Source organism: Mycteria americana, chromosome 9, assembly GCF_035582795.1.
Source record: "Mycteria americana isolate JAX WOST 10 ecotype Jacksonville Zoo and Gardens chromosome 9, USCA_MyAme_1.0, whole genome shotgun sequence".
Lineage (NCBI taxonomy): Eukaryota > Metazoa > Chordata > Aves > Ciconiiformes > Ciconiidae > Mycteria > Mycteria americana.
In genome coordinates, this window is record NC_134373.1 from 36,106,192 (window position 1) to 36,123,034 (window position 16,843).

A 16,843-nucleotide genomic window follows, 5' to 3' on the forward strand; every position below is an offset into this window, starting at 1 on the left:
TATAAGAAAAGCTGTGTTAAAAAAGTCTGCATCTCCACATACTAGTGAGGTACCTTAACTCGTTGTAAAGGTTTTAAAGAACAGAACATCTGAAGCTGGGCTAGAGGTCTATTTGAGTAGAAAGCTATAAAACGTGACCTAACCACAGTCAGTTCTCCTGGGACGGCAATTACAGCAATAAATGTTCCACAGCAGATGCTAATGCTGTGTATAAACAGTCGTCCTCTAAAATGAAAAGAAATTTTTGCCCCCACATGTCTTTTAGGGTCCATTGTACATGTGGAAATGTAAAGGAAATGTAAAATTGATATGCGCACCATGACATCGGCTTTAGTCTCCTCTCTCTTAGCCTGGCCGCTATAAATCTGTCCCGGCTGTAAGTAATGCTGAAGGAGCTAAATGGTCAGAATTTGTGTCTGTCTTTTTTATTAGCTCGCCTAGAGTAAAGTAGGGGTTATTGGTCAATGTCAGGTTCAGCGCCCAGTGACCCACTGGGTTAAAATCGTGGTAGTCACAAATCAAGCGCATAATGAAGTCTGAGAAGAGGGCTATGCTGATTTATTAGGACATCTGTCTGGCTACACACAGCCTAGCACTGCCCCTGCGTAGTGCGAGCTATTAGCATAATCCTCACCAGGAAACATCTTAGAGATTTAAAAGAGAGAAGTAAAGTGTTCAAAGAAGACCGGCAAAACCAGAAGGGTTTATCTTGTAGTGCTTATTGTAAGTCTTAACTTTCTATGCCAAAACCCATAAAAATAATATTAAAAATAAATTATTAAAAATAAGTTACTGTCTTCAGTTTTCCAAACCCACTGACTTTTTGGAACACATCTGAATGTCTGTTCATAACAAAATAAAGTCACTACCCCTGCTACTTTTCAAAGATGTTTTCATCTTTTAATTTTTTATTATTCATTTATATTTAACCAAGGTACTGTCATCCACATATAATGTTATCACCTTCATTCTTACAAAAATAATCTCCCGAATTCTGTAATCTTAAATGTAAACTTCAATTTTTTGTGCCAATTATTTTGACTACTTTTAAAAGAAAGCAGGAGTTAAACACAAACTTTCTGAGTTGTGCCTATAAATAAGACTAAGTCCATGTCGTAAATGCTGTATGCTCTAAATGCTGTAAAACTACTTTATATCCTATAGACCAAGAAGTTTGTGAGATACATACCAACTAGTACTGTCATGTGCAAAGCTACTTTTTTTCTATATGAGAGGCATTCAACTGAAAAATCAGATCGTTATTTCTTCCTTGATCAGAACTACAGTGAAATAGGTTTCAATCTATGAAGATTAAATTATTCCCCAAAGATTACTTTATATTTGACTATGTATTAATAAAGATTGTCAGCTCTCATATGCATTCAGAAAAAAAAGTTAAATATTGCATTTAAAATATATATATGGCTGTGAATGTTGAATGAGTTTCATCACTGGTATTATTCCATTTCCTCTGTATTAAATGTTATCCCAGATAGGAATTTAGCTGTTAACTATAAAAATATGAGATAGTGAGTAGTTAATAAATAGATACTGAATACTTCGAAAATACAAAGTACAAGCAAATACTGCAAAGAAGTGCTGTGATGCAGATCTTTTTAGACCAGCTGTGATAACAACAATTCTATACAGATGAAAAGTCTGGAAGAATTAATTTTAAAATGATCAAGAGATAATTAACTCATTAAGGGTGTGGGACTTCTGAGGCTTCTGAAGATTAGGTAATTTCTTGGCTATCTTTACCATTTCATACCAGAACAGCCCTGAAAAAACAGCTAGAGAACAGTACTGCTGAAATACAATAAAGAATCTATAACATTTTTGCCATCATGTCACGGTTATGAATGACGCTTGATAAATTTTGGAAAGATGCAAACAATGCACAACCTCTCCTCCTACCTAATGAAGGCATCAACAGTAACACAGCAGCAAAACCACTGAAGTACAGTATGTAATAAAATTGCTGTTGTGAAGAGGAAACTATGCCTGGAATGAGGTGAGCACCTTTTTGCGAGAGCTGATGACCTCCCCCTGTGTAGACGACATTTACTAGATCAGACGAATGCGTGGAGGTTTACAAGGTCCTATAGCCATCTTACCAGAGGGTGCAGAGTTTGAGGAGATCTTCAGAACCGCTCATGCAGTTATCACACTTGCTGTATGGCAGAGTAGAAACACCCACTAGCTGCACACTAGCATGTGGAAATCACTGCTTTGCTTAAACCAGAGTTAAGTCTAGGCAGCCTGGACTGAGCAATATGAAGAGAGAAGAAATAGAAAGTCTGCACTATCAAGAGTACTGCAAAGTTTTAAAACTCTGTTTATTTTAGTGTTATAACTCTCCATTTCTCATGCTGCTGTGCTGGTTTTTTGGCTACAGTTTGTGCGCCTTTCAGTGAAAACACTTCTACTCAAGAATATAAGACCATTTCTTAAATTCATTCCAATTAAAAGAACCTGCAGTAGAGTTAGCACCCACTGCTTAGAAAACTGAACATGAGGAAACCTGTGCATGTGTAACTGCCCTGATGAGCAAAGGCAAGATTCAACTCGTGTGTGATGCCCTACTTATTTCACTTGGGTAAGATTTGCTAGTCTGCAAAGAATTAAAAAGTGGAGAAACCGAATACCCAATCATTTCTTTGAACTCAAGAATGAAAACTATGGAGTGCAGTATTTTTTCCAAAATAGCAACATAAATAAATATGTATGTGCATAGTACTTGCCTCCATAAATTCCAGCGTTGTTCTTCCAGCTGAGTCACTAAATGCTCTATGTATTTGTTTGAGTCCATATATTCCTAAATGAAAAATGATTAAAAGGTTAGTTTTTCAATGTTCAAAGCATTTGTAAAATTTCGAGTAAAAGACAGTTTGTGGAGTCCACTTTCATTTTGCACCCAAGGTTATCCCATGAACACAGAGATCACAATGATGTAAAAATCTAGATTAAAGCCAAATTTGGATTCATACCAAGTGAACAGGGCAGTAGCCCAATACACTTTTCAGAGATTATTTGAGGGGAAGACAAAAGGCGATGAGGATATGCAAGCAGCACAAATAAATTGGACTACATATAAATACATATCCATATTCTAAGCCCAGAATTATCTTCCCTGGATCCAGACTGAAAAATAACTTCTCAACAAAGCAGTCACTGTCTTGGTGCACATTTTGTTTACTTCAGGTATAAATCAAAGTGAACTGAATATTTGACTCAAATATTTATTTCATGGATGGTATGAAAAATATTATAGCATGTACCCTATTTGAAAATGAAACTATAACTCAGCTACTATATCATTTTCCAGTTCAACTTTTGCAGATGCTATAACTTGCAATATCAGCTATATGAAAGCTACTGTATTTGTGTCTAGACAGAATTTCTGATAAATAATCATGATCAGATGAACAATTCGGATTTTTTCCTTATTGTAGCCTATTCTTTAAACTCAGTGCAAAGAGATGATGTTTATTCTCAGCAGAGAAATACATCAGTAATAGAAATATACCACTTCATTTCCAGGAGGAAGGCAACTTCAGTGTTATTTATATAAAATATTTCGGAATGAACACACAGAGTAACGTGATATAAAATGATATATCTGTATGACAGCGGTACCAACACAGCCACATTACTATTATTCTGAAAACCGATCAGTAACTATATAACCCTCTTGAAATACCTCACCAAAGCAAAAATATGTTTCAAGCCTCATACTTCAGGAAGTAACAAGTGTTGGAGTACTACACGGAAAAGAAGCCATCTTCACTTTCTGGAGACAAAACCTCTGCCTTTATAGCTCCACTTTTTAAGCTTTGGACTCATCACAAAACCACTTCACGGGGTTCTTGTTTGTATTAGCGGTTGTTTCTCTATTATTATTATTTCTTTTGTGTATAAATAGGGATTTTTGTTGCAAAGTAGTTGGTTCTTCTCAGCCATTTATCTTCATGACCAGGAATATGAGATAGCTACTACAGTGACGGTACATCATCATGTCTTCTCAAGGTGAAGATAAATGTTAGCTGATTTTAATGACGATAATTTATATATGAATGTATGTTTTTATTTTTCAGGACTGGAATTGTTCTAAGTGATTCTGTGTTTCTGCCCACAGTAATTATTTTCTTGTTCTGATTGAGAGAGAGAGAGAGTGGTTCCCCAAAGTCTGTCATGACACAAAGAAATGGTCCCTGGCACAGACAGGAGGGAGGAGTAAGAAGCTGCTCCCCAGGACCCTGTGCAAATGCATCTCAGCCGTATCCTGTTCAAACTGCGTTGCTTGAAAACCTTTGGATATTGTGAAACTTTCCATTCAGCTCTGTGGTTGCCCCAAGCTTAAATTTTAATCTAACTGCTGTAGATAGATGTGTCTTGTAGATGTTACTTTCAGAAAACGTTAAATAATGTAAATCGTGAGAAACGCCATGAACTTCAGTGGCATTAATATAGCTGTTATACCAGTGCTGTTTAGATTAGACGCTGGCGTCAGCATCGGCTCTTACTCTCCTGTTACTCAACTGAGTTGAATTTTACTTTGAATTTTACACCATGCAATTAAGCAGCAAGCTTCTTCTAAGCCAATACAAGTAAAGTCATTCTGTAATATACATATATTACAGTTCAGAAAACATATACTGTACAAATGTATAATGATGATTAGTTGCAAATCAAGTTTTTAGAACAAGCTGCCTTTTTTACTTAATATTTTTTACTACAATGAACCTGGTATAAATTAGTATTAATACCTGTCCTGGTTTCAGCTGAGATAGATAGAGTTAATTTTCTTTATAGTAGCTAGTATGGGGCTGTGTTTTGGATTTGTGCTGAAAACAGTGTTGATAATACAGAGATGTTTCGGTTGTTGCTGGGCAGTGCTTACACTGGTCAAGGACTTTTCAGCTTCCCCTGCTCTGCCAGGGGCACCAGAAGCTGGGAGGGGGCACAGCCAGGACAGCTGACCCCCACTGCCCAAAGGGCTGTTCCATACCATATGGCGTCATGCTCAGTATATAAAGCTGGAGGAAGAAGAAGGAAGGGGGGACGTTCGGAGTGATGGCGTTTGACTTCCTGAGTAACCATTACGCGTGATGGAGCCCTGCTTTCCTGGAGATGGCTGAACACCTGCCTGCCCATGGGAAGCAGTGAATGAATTCCTTGTTTGGCTTTGCTTGCACGCGCAGCTTTTGCTTTCCCTATTAAACTGTCTTTATCTCAACCCATGAGTTTTCTCACTTTTACTCTTCTAATTCTCTCCCCCATCCCAGTGGGGGGGAGTGAGCGAGCGGCTGTGTGGGGATTAGTTGCTGGCTGGGGTTAAACTACAACATACCTTTATATCTTTTTAATGTAATATTAAACAATATTCCTGATTTATTCATCAGTGCACTTTGCCCTACAAGCAAGGATAGGATCAGCAGTTTTATTCTGCATAATTCTACCATGATAATATAAAAAACTCATTCTGAAGCAATTTTCTCAAAAATATTATCTAGAAATAAAGGCAATGGGGGAAAAGAAAGCAATGTGTTTATCCTGTATGACTGCTGCCTTAATATTAAGTTTTTCCTGTGGCAAATCAGAAATACTATTCTATTTCTCTTTGAAGACCTGCAACTCAGGAGTATGTAATCTGTCAGTGTGCAAAAGTGATGTAAAAAAAATCAGCCATGATTGGATAGAGACATCATGATTAGAAGTACCTCCTTTCTTCTGTGCTGCTATGGCACATTCATCTGCAAGCCATCTGCTTCAGACAAGGTCTCTGTTCCCAAGCCCAGTTTCTGCTCTTTTCTGTTATCAGCTATCCTAATAAGCCAAATCCTGCAAACCCTGGATCAGAACCCAATATTACCATTTTGCCAACGTGAAGCAAATAGCAAGCAGTGATTTGAGATTTAGACCAACTCTGTGATTTAGAATAACTTGGCACATTCAGTGAAAGCATAAAATCGGGGGGAAAAAAAGCTATAGTAATCATACTTTTTCACAAAGACTATATATATAGTTTAGTAAAGTACCGACATTTTTCAGTGCCCAACAGATCACATCGAGAGGAGTAATACAAATATTTTGTAGCTTCCTTGGAGCTCTGTCATACGAATGCTTGCACCATGTAGGCTTTGAATAGCATGGCTAACTGTTGAGTCTGAAAAATTACACAGAGCGTCATTTTCTGATGCGAGCGTACAACTGCAGGAGTTTGCATTATTGGAAGGAGGATCCAAGTGACCCACACATACGTAAGAAAAAAATACCTTTTCCTCATGAAAATAGAGACAAGATCCAATAACTGAGTAAGGGTACGAATCATTTAGGTAGACATGACTGGTACTTATACTAGATACTAATAAGACAGATCAACCAAATAGGAGAGAAAGGCTGCAAAAGCACACTGGCCCCAGGGTTTCAGAAGTGGCTTACAATTCTGCCTGTTCCCTCTTTCCTACCGAAAGACTGAAGTGTAGAAAGGCTGCATGCTGAGCACCTGCAAAGCAGGAGGGGGTAAGGCTGTGTAAGGCCAAGTCAACATTTCCAAAATTATGAAGCATTTTGAATCTGAAGTTGAAGACTCCAAATTAGTGTATTTTTATAAATCTGATGATATTATATAGCAATTCTGGAATCACCATTCATGTCATTATTCACAATTGGACTAGATCTCGGCAGCCTGAGCTCTGCTGGCCCTGCTTTGAGCCCCACTCTGACCTCCAGCAATTCCTCCCAACCTGCAGGATTACCGAGGAGTCCATGATTAAAAAAAAAAGTGATTTTTTTAAATCCTTTTAAGAATGATGGGTGAAACCTGTCCCCTTTCTTCTCAATTAGTTAGCTTCCAGCCAGGAGGATTTCACTGCTCCATCTATTCTCCTGTGATGCTATATAACTTCTCTGTTTTAAGGAAGAAACCTTCTGTAATATGTTTAAATGCAGTAGAAGATCTTTCTAACAGCTGCGTAGATTCTGGCATCTAGGAGGAGTTGGTATGCAAATGTGACATACCAGCTCACCTAATTTAGAGAGCATTAGAGAATTGCTTTACCAAAATTGTCACTGTTTTGAGCTGAAGCACAAGCCTACAAATATGCCTAAGTATGTTTTTTGACAGAACTAAATATCTAACTTTGCAATGCTTAATTGTTTTGCTTTTTTTTTTCCTTTTCTTTGTTAGCTGGATGGCTGTCAGGAAAGAAAGGGGAAGAGAAAGGAAATTAAGTGCCTCCACTGAGGCCCAGGATCCACTGCTCAGTATTTTGGTTGGTTACGTGGGTATTTGTTCTGGCATATCCATGCTGTTGTGCTGGGCAGGGTATCAAAAATTATATAGCACACAGAACATTTTCCCATCCATTGTTACAGGGCAAACCCTTAGGGCAACCTTTGGCTTATAACACAGGAGTACCTCGCTGGAAGCTGGAGGTGATAAATTTAAGCTAAAGAAATAGCATGTAGTCTCTGCCTCTTAAGGAACTTGCACAGCTTGGTATCAAAGAGAGTTTAATGAGCTTAGCAATATGTGAAAAGGATTAAGGATACAGTCGTTGATGCAGCAAATCACTTGATTACGTACTTAATTCAATAGGGCTACTCATGTGCTAAAAGTTAAGCATGTGCTTCGGAGCTTTTCCTGGGCAGCGGTCACTGGGAGGTGGGCGGCGTTGCGGTGGGACCAGGCTGTCCTGCGGCTGTGATACCCCAGCTCTCCGAAACCCACACACCTCAACCGGGCACGCAGGGACACGGCAGCTGCCCTGCCTGCCGCTGCTTCGCCTGTCCTGAACAAGCTCCCAGCGTACGACCTGGGCGCACAGCTGAGATGCCCGAGTTGTGCGGAAAACAGGGAAATTGGGATGGAGCCTAGGCCAGCGCTCATCTCCCTGCAGACCGGCTTTGAAGCAGGGCTGGGAGGTCAAAGTCATACTCAAACCTGCAGAGCCCAAAGCATCCCTTTCTCCCTCTGGCACATCTAACACCGCTCCTGGTTCAGTTGGGATGGACGCTGAGCAGACCGCCCTAATGCAGTCCTCTGCAACGCTACCCCTCGCCTCTGATAGTATTTGTATTTGAAACCAGACGGGAAACCATCAGCGTGGATTCAGGCTCTTGTGCTTCACAGAGGAGGATGTTTGTCATTGAGGACTAGAGAAACACACCGAATGAACAACCTGATAAACGTACAGACAAGTTCCTGCGAGTGTCTGGAGCCGTCCAGCCCTCGAGACAGGGAACTACATAGAGCCCACGATCATCTGTTACAATGCGGAAAGTGGTATTTTCCCAGGGAAAGGTTATTAGAAATCAAACAACAACAAAGCTGTCTGCAGCCAAACAGCAGACTGTTGCAATTAGGAAATGATGTTAGCAAAGCAAAGAGTGGATGGGATTGACCCGTGAGGGGGAGATCTAAGCTGTTACACTATGTGCAGAGACACAAGTCATCTTTGAAGGATCTTGGAAGAGTGCCTTGGGGTAAAGCTTTAGATCTAGGGAGAGTGCCTTCAGAGAATATTCTAACTTTTGTAAAATATTTATTTTTGTAATCATCCTGCTGCATAAACCTTTGATAGAAAATAGGCTTTTTTCCAGCAGCCCAAGAGGAGATTACATATATATATATAAATATATATATATACATGTGTGTATTCTTGTCTGGACTATGTGTTTTGCATGTCTGAAAGCGTTATAATTGAGGATTTGAGTGAGCTGTCTGTTATACAACATTACTCAGCTGCACACTAAAAATAAATCAGGTGTAAAAAAGAAAACCTCTTTGCATTAGGTATTTTTGTCACTCCCTTCAATACCACACCTGGCTAGACTGCTTACCTTTGGTGCTAAATAGCAATAAAAGCTAAACCGGGCAGCTTAAGAAAAGAAGATCTTTTAAAATTGCCATTAATGCTGATTTATTATTTTCCTACCTGATTTCAACATGTTATTTTAATTGCCAGTTTTATTAACAACTGGCATGAAAGTGTACATTTAGAGCATCTGCAATGGAGCAGAAGGCTGGCAAGAGCCCTCGTGCACATACTGTGGAATTACACCATTCTGGTAAAAACAGTAATGATTATTTTAATAAAAATGTTGAGCAAATTTCTTAATTGTTCAAAATCACTTAAGCCTCAGTGAACAGTTCATATTACATCTCAGCTGCAGTGATTAAAACTGATTTACTGACTCATCTGAAGCCAGTTGTTTTCGTAAAAACTCAGCTGGGTTTTCCTCCTGCTGCTGCTTGGCTTCCACTTTGCACCCTGTTAAATGGCACTATCCATGAAGGACAGCAGAGTTTAATAAAGCCTGAAATAGCACAAGCTCGTTAGCTAATGGACAGATTCTGCACCCCTGTGCACTCTGACTACAGGGATGCAGGGACAGTTCGCAGAGGAATGCTATCCAGATTCGCAGCTGGCATCCAGAGCTCTGCTGCATTTGAATTTTTGCCAGTTTGTCCCCAAAGAAATACAGGCTCTGGGATAACGACGTGGGTACTCTGCTGCTCAGTGGCACCTGATGTTCGTGTTCTTCCCACACAGGGCCTTGGAGAATGCTGTAGTTTTGGGTTATCTTCCACCAGCTTATAAACAGGGCTCTTCCCTGGCTTAGTAGACCATAGCTGGAAAGTGAAGAACAGATTTGGTGAAAACCACTGCCACCATTCAGATTTCTAGGTGCTTGGCTGGTTTGAGTTGCTCACCCTTTAAAGGTTACAGCGGTTTTACATGTCAGTCATACAACCTACATGGGCCTTGACATGAAGGATAAATCATAGCAGGTAGGAGGATAGCAGTAATGCTGGACTTCAATTCTGGAAGAGAAAAAGCTAAAAAGTTGACCTAATGGAAGTTAATTACATTAAAGTAGATTTGCAGTAAATCAATGAAGTATCTCAGTACTGGGGATGAAGGAAAGAATCCCAGAGCTTCCCAGCTGCTACCCCAATAGTAATACAACATTGTATCTTCCCTGTAAGACCTTTCTTTCTAAGGGATGCCTGCTGTCCCTAGCAAGAACACACAGCTTCAGTTCACAGGTATGTGATTTCTCAGTGTCCCGATTCCTCACCAAAACCAGGTGACTAAGCAGAGGCCACAGCAATCCTTGCAGTGTCACCTAGAACCTGTATGTCTGTAACCCAGGCCATTAGGATCAAGGTAAATGAGAAGCTCTAGCAGATGCCCATGTTTTCCATAGCCTACAAAATCCCTGGCAGTGGCAAAATCAACATACTGGATCTCTTGTCAATTTAATACGCTGGCCCCTAACTTTCAAAGCATTTAATGGTTTAAGCAACAGCTAGGTTAAAGGACAAATGTCGATTTATAAAACAGTATGACAGCTGTCCTCTGTCAGGGCAATGAAGCAGAGCCCAAGATAAAGTAGGTGAGTGTTAGGATAAATTCCTGAGATCAAACAGAGATGAAAATAATATTTTACAGAAAATAGGCACTTGGATAGACAATTTCAGACTGGGATCCATTAAAAAAATATGTGCTTATTTGACAGACTGGAATATTTTTCAGAATAAGATAGGATATAAAATAAGATAGTGGGGAGTAAAGTCAGAAACCAAGAAGATGGATGAGAGGAAGAGATAACTGAAACCAGAAAGAAGGACAGCAGGAGTGAGTAAGTACAGTGAACACATCTAGAACTTGACATTTTTTTGTTAAAATACTTGGCTGTATAAGTAAAGGAAACTGGACATTTTTTCCAACAGGCAAATCCATGCTATTTGTAGCTGATTTTCTTTCCCTGAAATAAGTATAAATCAGTAGAAGCAAATACAAAGCATTACCTGGAATTTACTTGAATGATCTTGAAATAGAAAAGGATGATATCATACCAGAAAAGTTTGAATTTATTAGACATCCTCTAAGTCATGGAGCTTTTAACACCAGTTAACAGCTTCATTGAACAATACATCAGAGGTACACGCTGTTACTGCAGGAACAAACCCAAGATCATATAGAAGTGTGTCCTCCAGCATCAACAGGTGGATGCCCTTGTTTGTATTTGGGGTCAAATCAGGAGATCCTTTTGGTATTCAGTGCACATAAAGGCTGAGTGTCCATGGGTACCCATCTATCCTGAGTGTAGCTCACTGTGAATGAAGTTCAAGCAGGCTGGTTAGGGCCTGATCCTGAGCGACAGGCAGCGAGCAGGAACTGCAGCAGATGCAGATGATGGTGCAGATTATGGGCTGCGCTCACCCGCGCTAGTCCCAGAGGAAGGAAAAGCACCGAGAGCTCTTCGAGCTTCTAAACTACCAAAAAAATCAACTAGGCAATTGCAGCAGCCAAGGATTTTGGTGGGAGATGGGAAAAACCTGCCTTTTTGCCAGGAAGAGGAAGGGATATGGGTGCATATCCATATCCAGGTTGCACCACAGCTCCCTGATTATGTCTCCTGGGCAGGTTTGGGGCTGCTCTCCCAGTTACCTCAGCATATGGAAAGTTCTTGTCCTCAGCCAGTATAAAACATCTCTATATAGTGAAATACAAACCAAGAATACAAAGTGAAGCTTAGCATAGTGGTACATGTGACAGTTCCCGCTTGTTCAAAGTTATTGATGACCATGTGTAACTTAAGGAGGTGTCAGAGTGACTAAAATGTTTATATCCCAGAAATTCCACAAATGAAAAGGCGTCAGTGTTATTTAGGGCAATAGGAATTTGCTCTATAGCTAAACCAGACATTCAGAGTCAAGAAAAATGAGTGCAAGAAGATGTGCAGATTTTATGAGTTTGCTGCTACACAATGTGCATATTTACATGAAATAATTAGCTGTAGTCTTGTTTATGTCAAATCCAATTTACATTAATAAACTTCACCCAGCAAAGACGCTGATGCTGTAAGAAAATGCCCAGAAATGTTAGCAGCCATAAAGATGCAGAGTAAACACTGGAGCATTTAATTAATCAATTTCTGACATTACCAGGTAATTACAATTTCTGAATCATTTCTTGGATGTTTTTTATGAATATAAATCAACCACAACACACAGAAGAACTGCTGGTTGGAGGCATTTGACTTGTGTAGACATATGGCACTTGCATGTGACTCACACTGACTAAAGACAACAAGGCGTTCTAACAAGGATAGAAAAACATTCATGGGATCTACTGCAGAGTTGGGGAAATCTAATTCTAAGGATATCACAGATGTTTGGCATTCACAGATAAAGACACTTCATTCTCAGTATGTATCAGACTTGTTAACTCATTTGGAATAACCTCTGTCATTCATCCTAACAACAAATACCTTGGGACCTGAAGTTTTCTATCATTTTGTTTCACTACTTCATTATCCCTTGTCCTCACATATATTCTGGCAACTTCTGAGAAGGAACAAGGTGCACACACACAAATCAAGCATATCTTTATATAGTTTCATTTCTACTTAAAAAAAAACTAAATAAAAAAGCAGTAGATGCTCATCAGTTCAATCATTCTCTTATTAAAAGTCCATAGTAAAAAATATAAATATAATATATATGCACATATATAAAATATATAAATGTAACGTAAGAATCCAACACAATGCTATAGGCGTATCAATCTGATGATCCCAAAATGTGTCCAAGCATCAGTGGGCAAAACAAAAAAGATGTGAGGATTTCCAGCTCCTGTCCCCTGCTCTAAGTACCAGGGTAACCCAGGGTTTAGCAAAACTCAAATTATCGACGCTTTCGGGTTTGTATGGACAGAAAACAGAGAAACTGGAGCTAAGCAGAGAGAAGGTGATGCGCAGCGCCAGAGGCTGAGACCTCCTTTCCAGACAGGTCTCGCTTGCTTCCTCCTGCCATCCCTCTTTCGCCCACCTGCCAGCACGCTGTGCTCTAGCCACAAACTTGTTCAAACAGAGGAGGGAACTGGTTATAGCACATTGTGAAAATTAATCTCTGTGTTGACAGCTCTGCTTGCAATGCCTCGCACATGCGTATCTATAGTCAAGAAAAATTTATCTCAGTGTTAAAGATGTAGCAATGCTCAGGAAATCTCCGAAGCTGCTTCCAGCACTCTGCCTCTTCCTGATACGCTGAATTCAGGGGAACTACTCTGTCTTACATCCACCCATCTCATCTATACACTACACAAACATATACACACAGATAAATGATGGAACATGCAAATAAATACACTCCTAAACATCCTCCATTCATTGGTTTGCTTTTTCACTCTGTGTTTGTATAGAGAAAAAAGAAACAAGTCAGGAGCTAATACACAAATACACCTTTGCATTTTTATAGTTTTATTATAAACAAAACCAGCAGCCGAGCTCGCAGGGAACACTCTCAGCTCCTGCTCTCCCTGAAGCACATTTATTGTCAGCTGTCATTACCAGGGCTTGCAGGTTCAACTTAGGGTTTTGATTGTTTGTAGGACACAATGGAGTCTAAGACATGAATCAGTTGTAAAGTGTGGCCTGAATCACACTGTTTATTCAGCCAAAATTCCCACTGATTTCCATGAGATATTCAAGAAAATAAGAACATTCATAAATGCAACAGGATTGGCCCTGCTTGTATTTATCTGTGCAAATGGAAAAAAAACTCTCTAAAACTTTCAATATATTTTCTGGTAGGTAACAATTCCATTCAATGCATGTGAGGAAGCTAACCTTCCCTGACAGTTTTGCAAATCAGTTTTCCCATAAGGAGCTCTGATCGCAACTGCTGCAGCTCTCTGACAGCCGCCGACTGTCGCCGCTTATAAGAGGAGCTCGCAGTCCCAGCGCAGGACAGGCAAGCGCACTATGGAACCTGACTTTCTGGGGTTGGGGGATTAATCATAAGAAGTTTGGCATTTCCTAAGTGGTGTATAGGCTAGACGGCATCATGTGATGCTGGTTGGAGATAAACTTTAAGTATATCAGGGATTTAGTGAAAGTGGATTTAGTGGAAGGAAAATGTTTCACTTTAATGGTAAGCTATAAGCAGAAAGTTGAGTAAAGTCCCAGAAAGGGAATAAGAACTGGAACATTTGTGTCAGCAAACAGCATACAAGCATGCCCTTATGTTGTGTAGGCCTGTTAAATACTTAAGCCAAAGCAGTGCCTTTAGTTATATCCACTAATTCTCGGTAAATTCTGGGTGGAGCAGAAAGCACAAAAGCACTGAAAGCACAATTTCTTGCTGGGCTGCAACTCCAACCCTGTCATCCCTACCAATGCTATAAACACTTACAGCCGTACATATCAGTCTGGGACAGTAGTGGCAATTAGATGCACTGGCAAGATTAGCGCATATGTGGTCTCACTGGGATGCAAAATGACACAACAGAGTGCTGCTTGGGTGCAGTTCCCTGCAGGCATGGATTTTTACATGAGCGCAGTGCTCCAGCGCTTCAGTTGGCCTCAGTGACAGGCGTGTTGCAAGCGGCCATGCAGCGGCCTCTGTCCTTTTGACAGCCAGAGCGAGCTGAGCAGCAGCCGAGGAAGGCGAGTGTAAAAGGTTGCTTTGATGGAAAGCTGAGAGCTAGAGCCATGCTCCCGGAGCGGCTGCAATGCATGGAGAGGGGACCTTGGGGGAGGCCTGCCTTGACCTGTAGTCAGACAGGGAGCAGGGAGATGATGCACTTGGGTGAATACGGATGCAAAGTCTTGAGTTTAATGTGTAGGAGTAACTGAGCATAACATAAAGGTTTTCATAAAGTAGAAATTGGTAGTTTTCCCTCCTCGCTTATGTTTCAAACAAAGCAAAGAACTCCCCCTTCAATTCCTGCACATAACAACTGTATTAATTATCATTATTATCTTGTGCTTTTATAAGAGGTCTAACACATCATTAATGTTTTGTCTTCCGAACGCTTGTAAATTCAGTATGCCATGTACAGTAGATGCTAAACAAATATAATGACACTACTCAATTTAAAGAGAATCTGTTTCCCTTTCATAAAAATTAAAGTGAACCTTTAATTTCGTTCAGCATTTTAGAATTCACAGGTACAATGCAGTACCAGTGAAATCAAAGCTGTAATTTAGCTCCTGGTTAACGCTAATAATTTTTCTGCAGTTGAATATTGCTGGGCTGAATTGCAGATCCATCTGAAATGTTATGTGCCTAGCGATATTAGTTACAGTTATTGCAAAACATTCTGTAATTCAAATAAGACTGAAACAAACACAAACTGTAGCATGAGAGGCTTGAAAATACTTGTTTAGATAAATATTCATTGTCAGCTGCTACGCAGGATATATAGTGACAATTCAGATTACATGATAGCTTTTTGTGTTATACACTATCTTGCCAGTTAACATTCAAAAATGTAACTTTAAAAATGCCCTTAATTTTATGTGTGAAATAGCAAGTGAAATACTTAGCTATCCATGGTTTTTGAACATGAATCTTTCAATCCACAGGGAACTTAATGTGAATTAACAGTGAGAATATAAGCATAAACCTTATATTTCCGCTAATCTAATTCTTGTCACTTACAGCAGCTTACTGGAAAAGTTCTTTACAATATTTAACTGAATTACATTTTAAAGATCTTTATCACCATCAGCTGGAAAATCTATGGGAACAAGTGATGAGTCATGTTAGTGTACCTGCTGCTCTCCTGCCGACTTTGTGATGTTTAGATACTGCATTTCTCTCTTGGGAGACAGAGACATATACACAATTTCCTGCAGAAGCCTTGGTTCTCACTGGTCTGAGACACAGAGGACAAATTAAAACAAAATACATATCAATGTGTACCTAAAAGCATTCTTTTTTCACACGAAGTTGACATCCCGTTTCCCGTGTGTAAGTGGGTTATGGGTCAGCTTCAACTGGAATCGTGCCGACCTTGATGGAATTAACTGAGGGCATGTCAGTCCAAAACAAAGACAGACAAGAGATACACAAAGTAATCAGTTTTTCCTCTGTACTGTTAATGGGTGATTTTTAGAGTAATTGGACAAAAAGATTTTTGAACAACTGGTTTAAAAAAAAGTGTCATTTGGGGATACTAATTATTTGACATAAACACTCTGGTACATACTGACCTCCTGCTGTCATCTAGCATTTGTTAAGCATCTCATGTTTCTGAGTACTCAAAACTACTGGCAATAATTTATATACAACAGAAGGGTTGAAATAGCGCATCTGAACTGTGTAGGTACTCCATGGGTGAATCACAGACAATTTACTGTATGATCCTCGCAAGGGCTGATGTTTTAGGTTACTTGCCATAAGCCTTAAGATGTTAGCGTGCATACTCTAGATCGGAAATATTGAGCTTATATTCAATCACAGGAGAAAAAAAATATCAACTTTAAGAAACTTTAAAAGTTAACAAAGATTCCAGCCTAGAAAGTGCTAAAGAATTAGGTATGCATTCCCTTTCAAATCTTGATCATCTACACTAACACGCATTTCATACATATTATTATGGAAAAGGGTGGTCAGTCTTGAAGGCCGTGCCCTGTCTCACGGCTTCGGCAGCGGCAGAGCCCCGAGCAGGCAGTACGTGCAGGTACCCAGCTCCCACGGGAAGCCTGCAGAAATGGTAGGAACTTCTCGGATCTTACTTCTCACATAAAGAGAAGCCTACCACGTCAGCATGGTTTTAAGGTGTTACAGACATCAAGGTAGCCTTAAAACTGAACCATTGGACCCACTCAGCTGTACTCATGTAATCTTGCGTGGCTTCGCTGTGAAAAGTGCTGAGCATCTGCAACTCTCATTGATACTGCAGAATTAAACTTATTCAGGGGAGGAAAAGCAATTTTCAAACTTTAGATATAGTCCTGCATCATTCATTTAAAAAGCATTTCCATAGCCATCAACTTGACAGTATTTAAATGAAAAGACTCTGAAAATCTCTTGTTT

General features: G+C 39.8%; 1 protein-coding gene across 20 annotated transcripts in view; it reads right to left on the reverse strand.

Moving 5' to 3' along the window:
- The window catches only part of NCKAP5 (NCK associated protein 5), a 413,976-nt gene that overhangs the window by 269,111 nt on the left and 128,022 nt on the right, over positions 1-16,843 (reverse strand). For 19 of the 20 annotated variants that reach the window (XR_012777069.1, XR_012777067.1, XR_012777068.1 and 16 more), the window contains one exon: positions 2,745-2,818. Coding sequence is in view for 16 of the 20 variants with exons in the window: in XM_075511575.1 (XP_075367690.1) it covers positions 2,745-2,818 (74 nt within the window). In the remaining 4 variants the exon portion in view is untranslated. Of the gene's footprint in view, positions 1-2,740; positions 2,819-16,843 lie in introns of all 20 variants that reach the window. The other variant, XM_075511571.1, reaches the window with a different exon arrangement.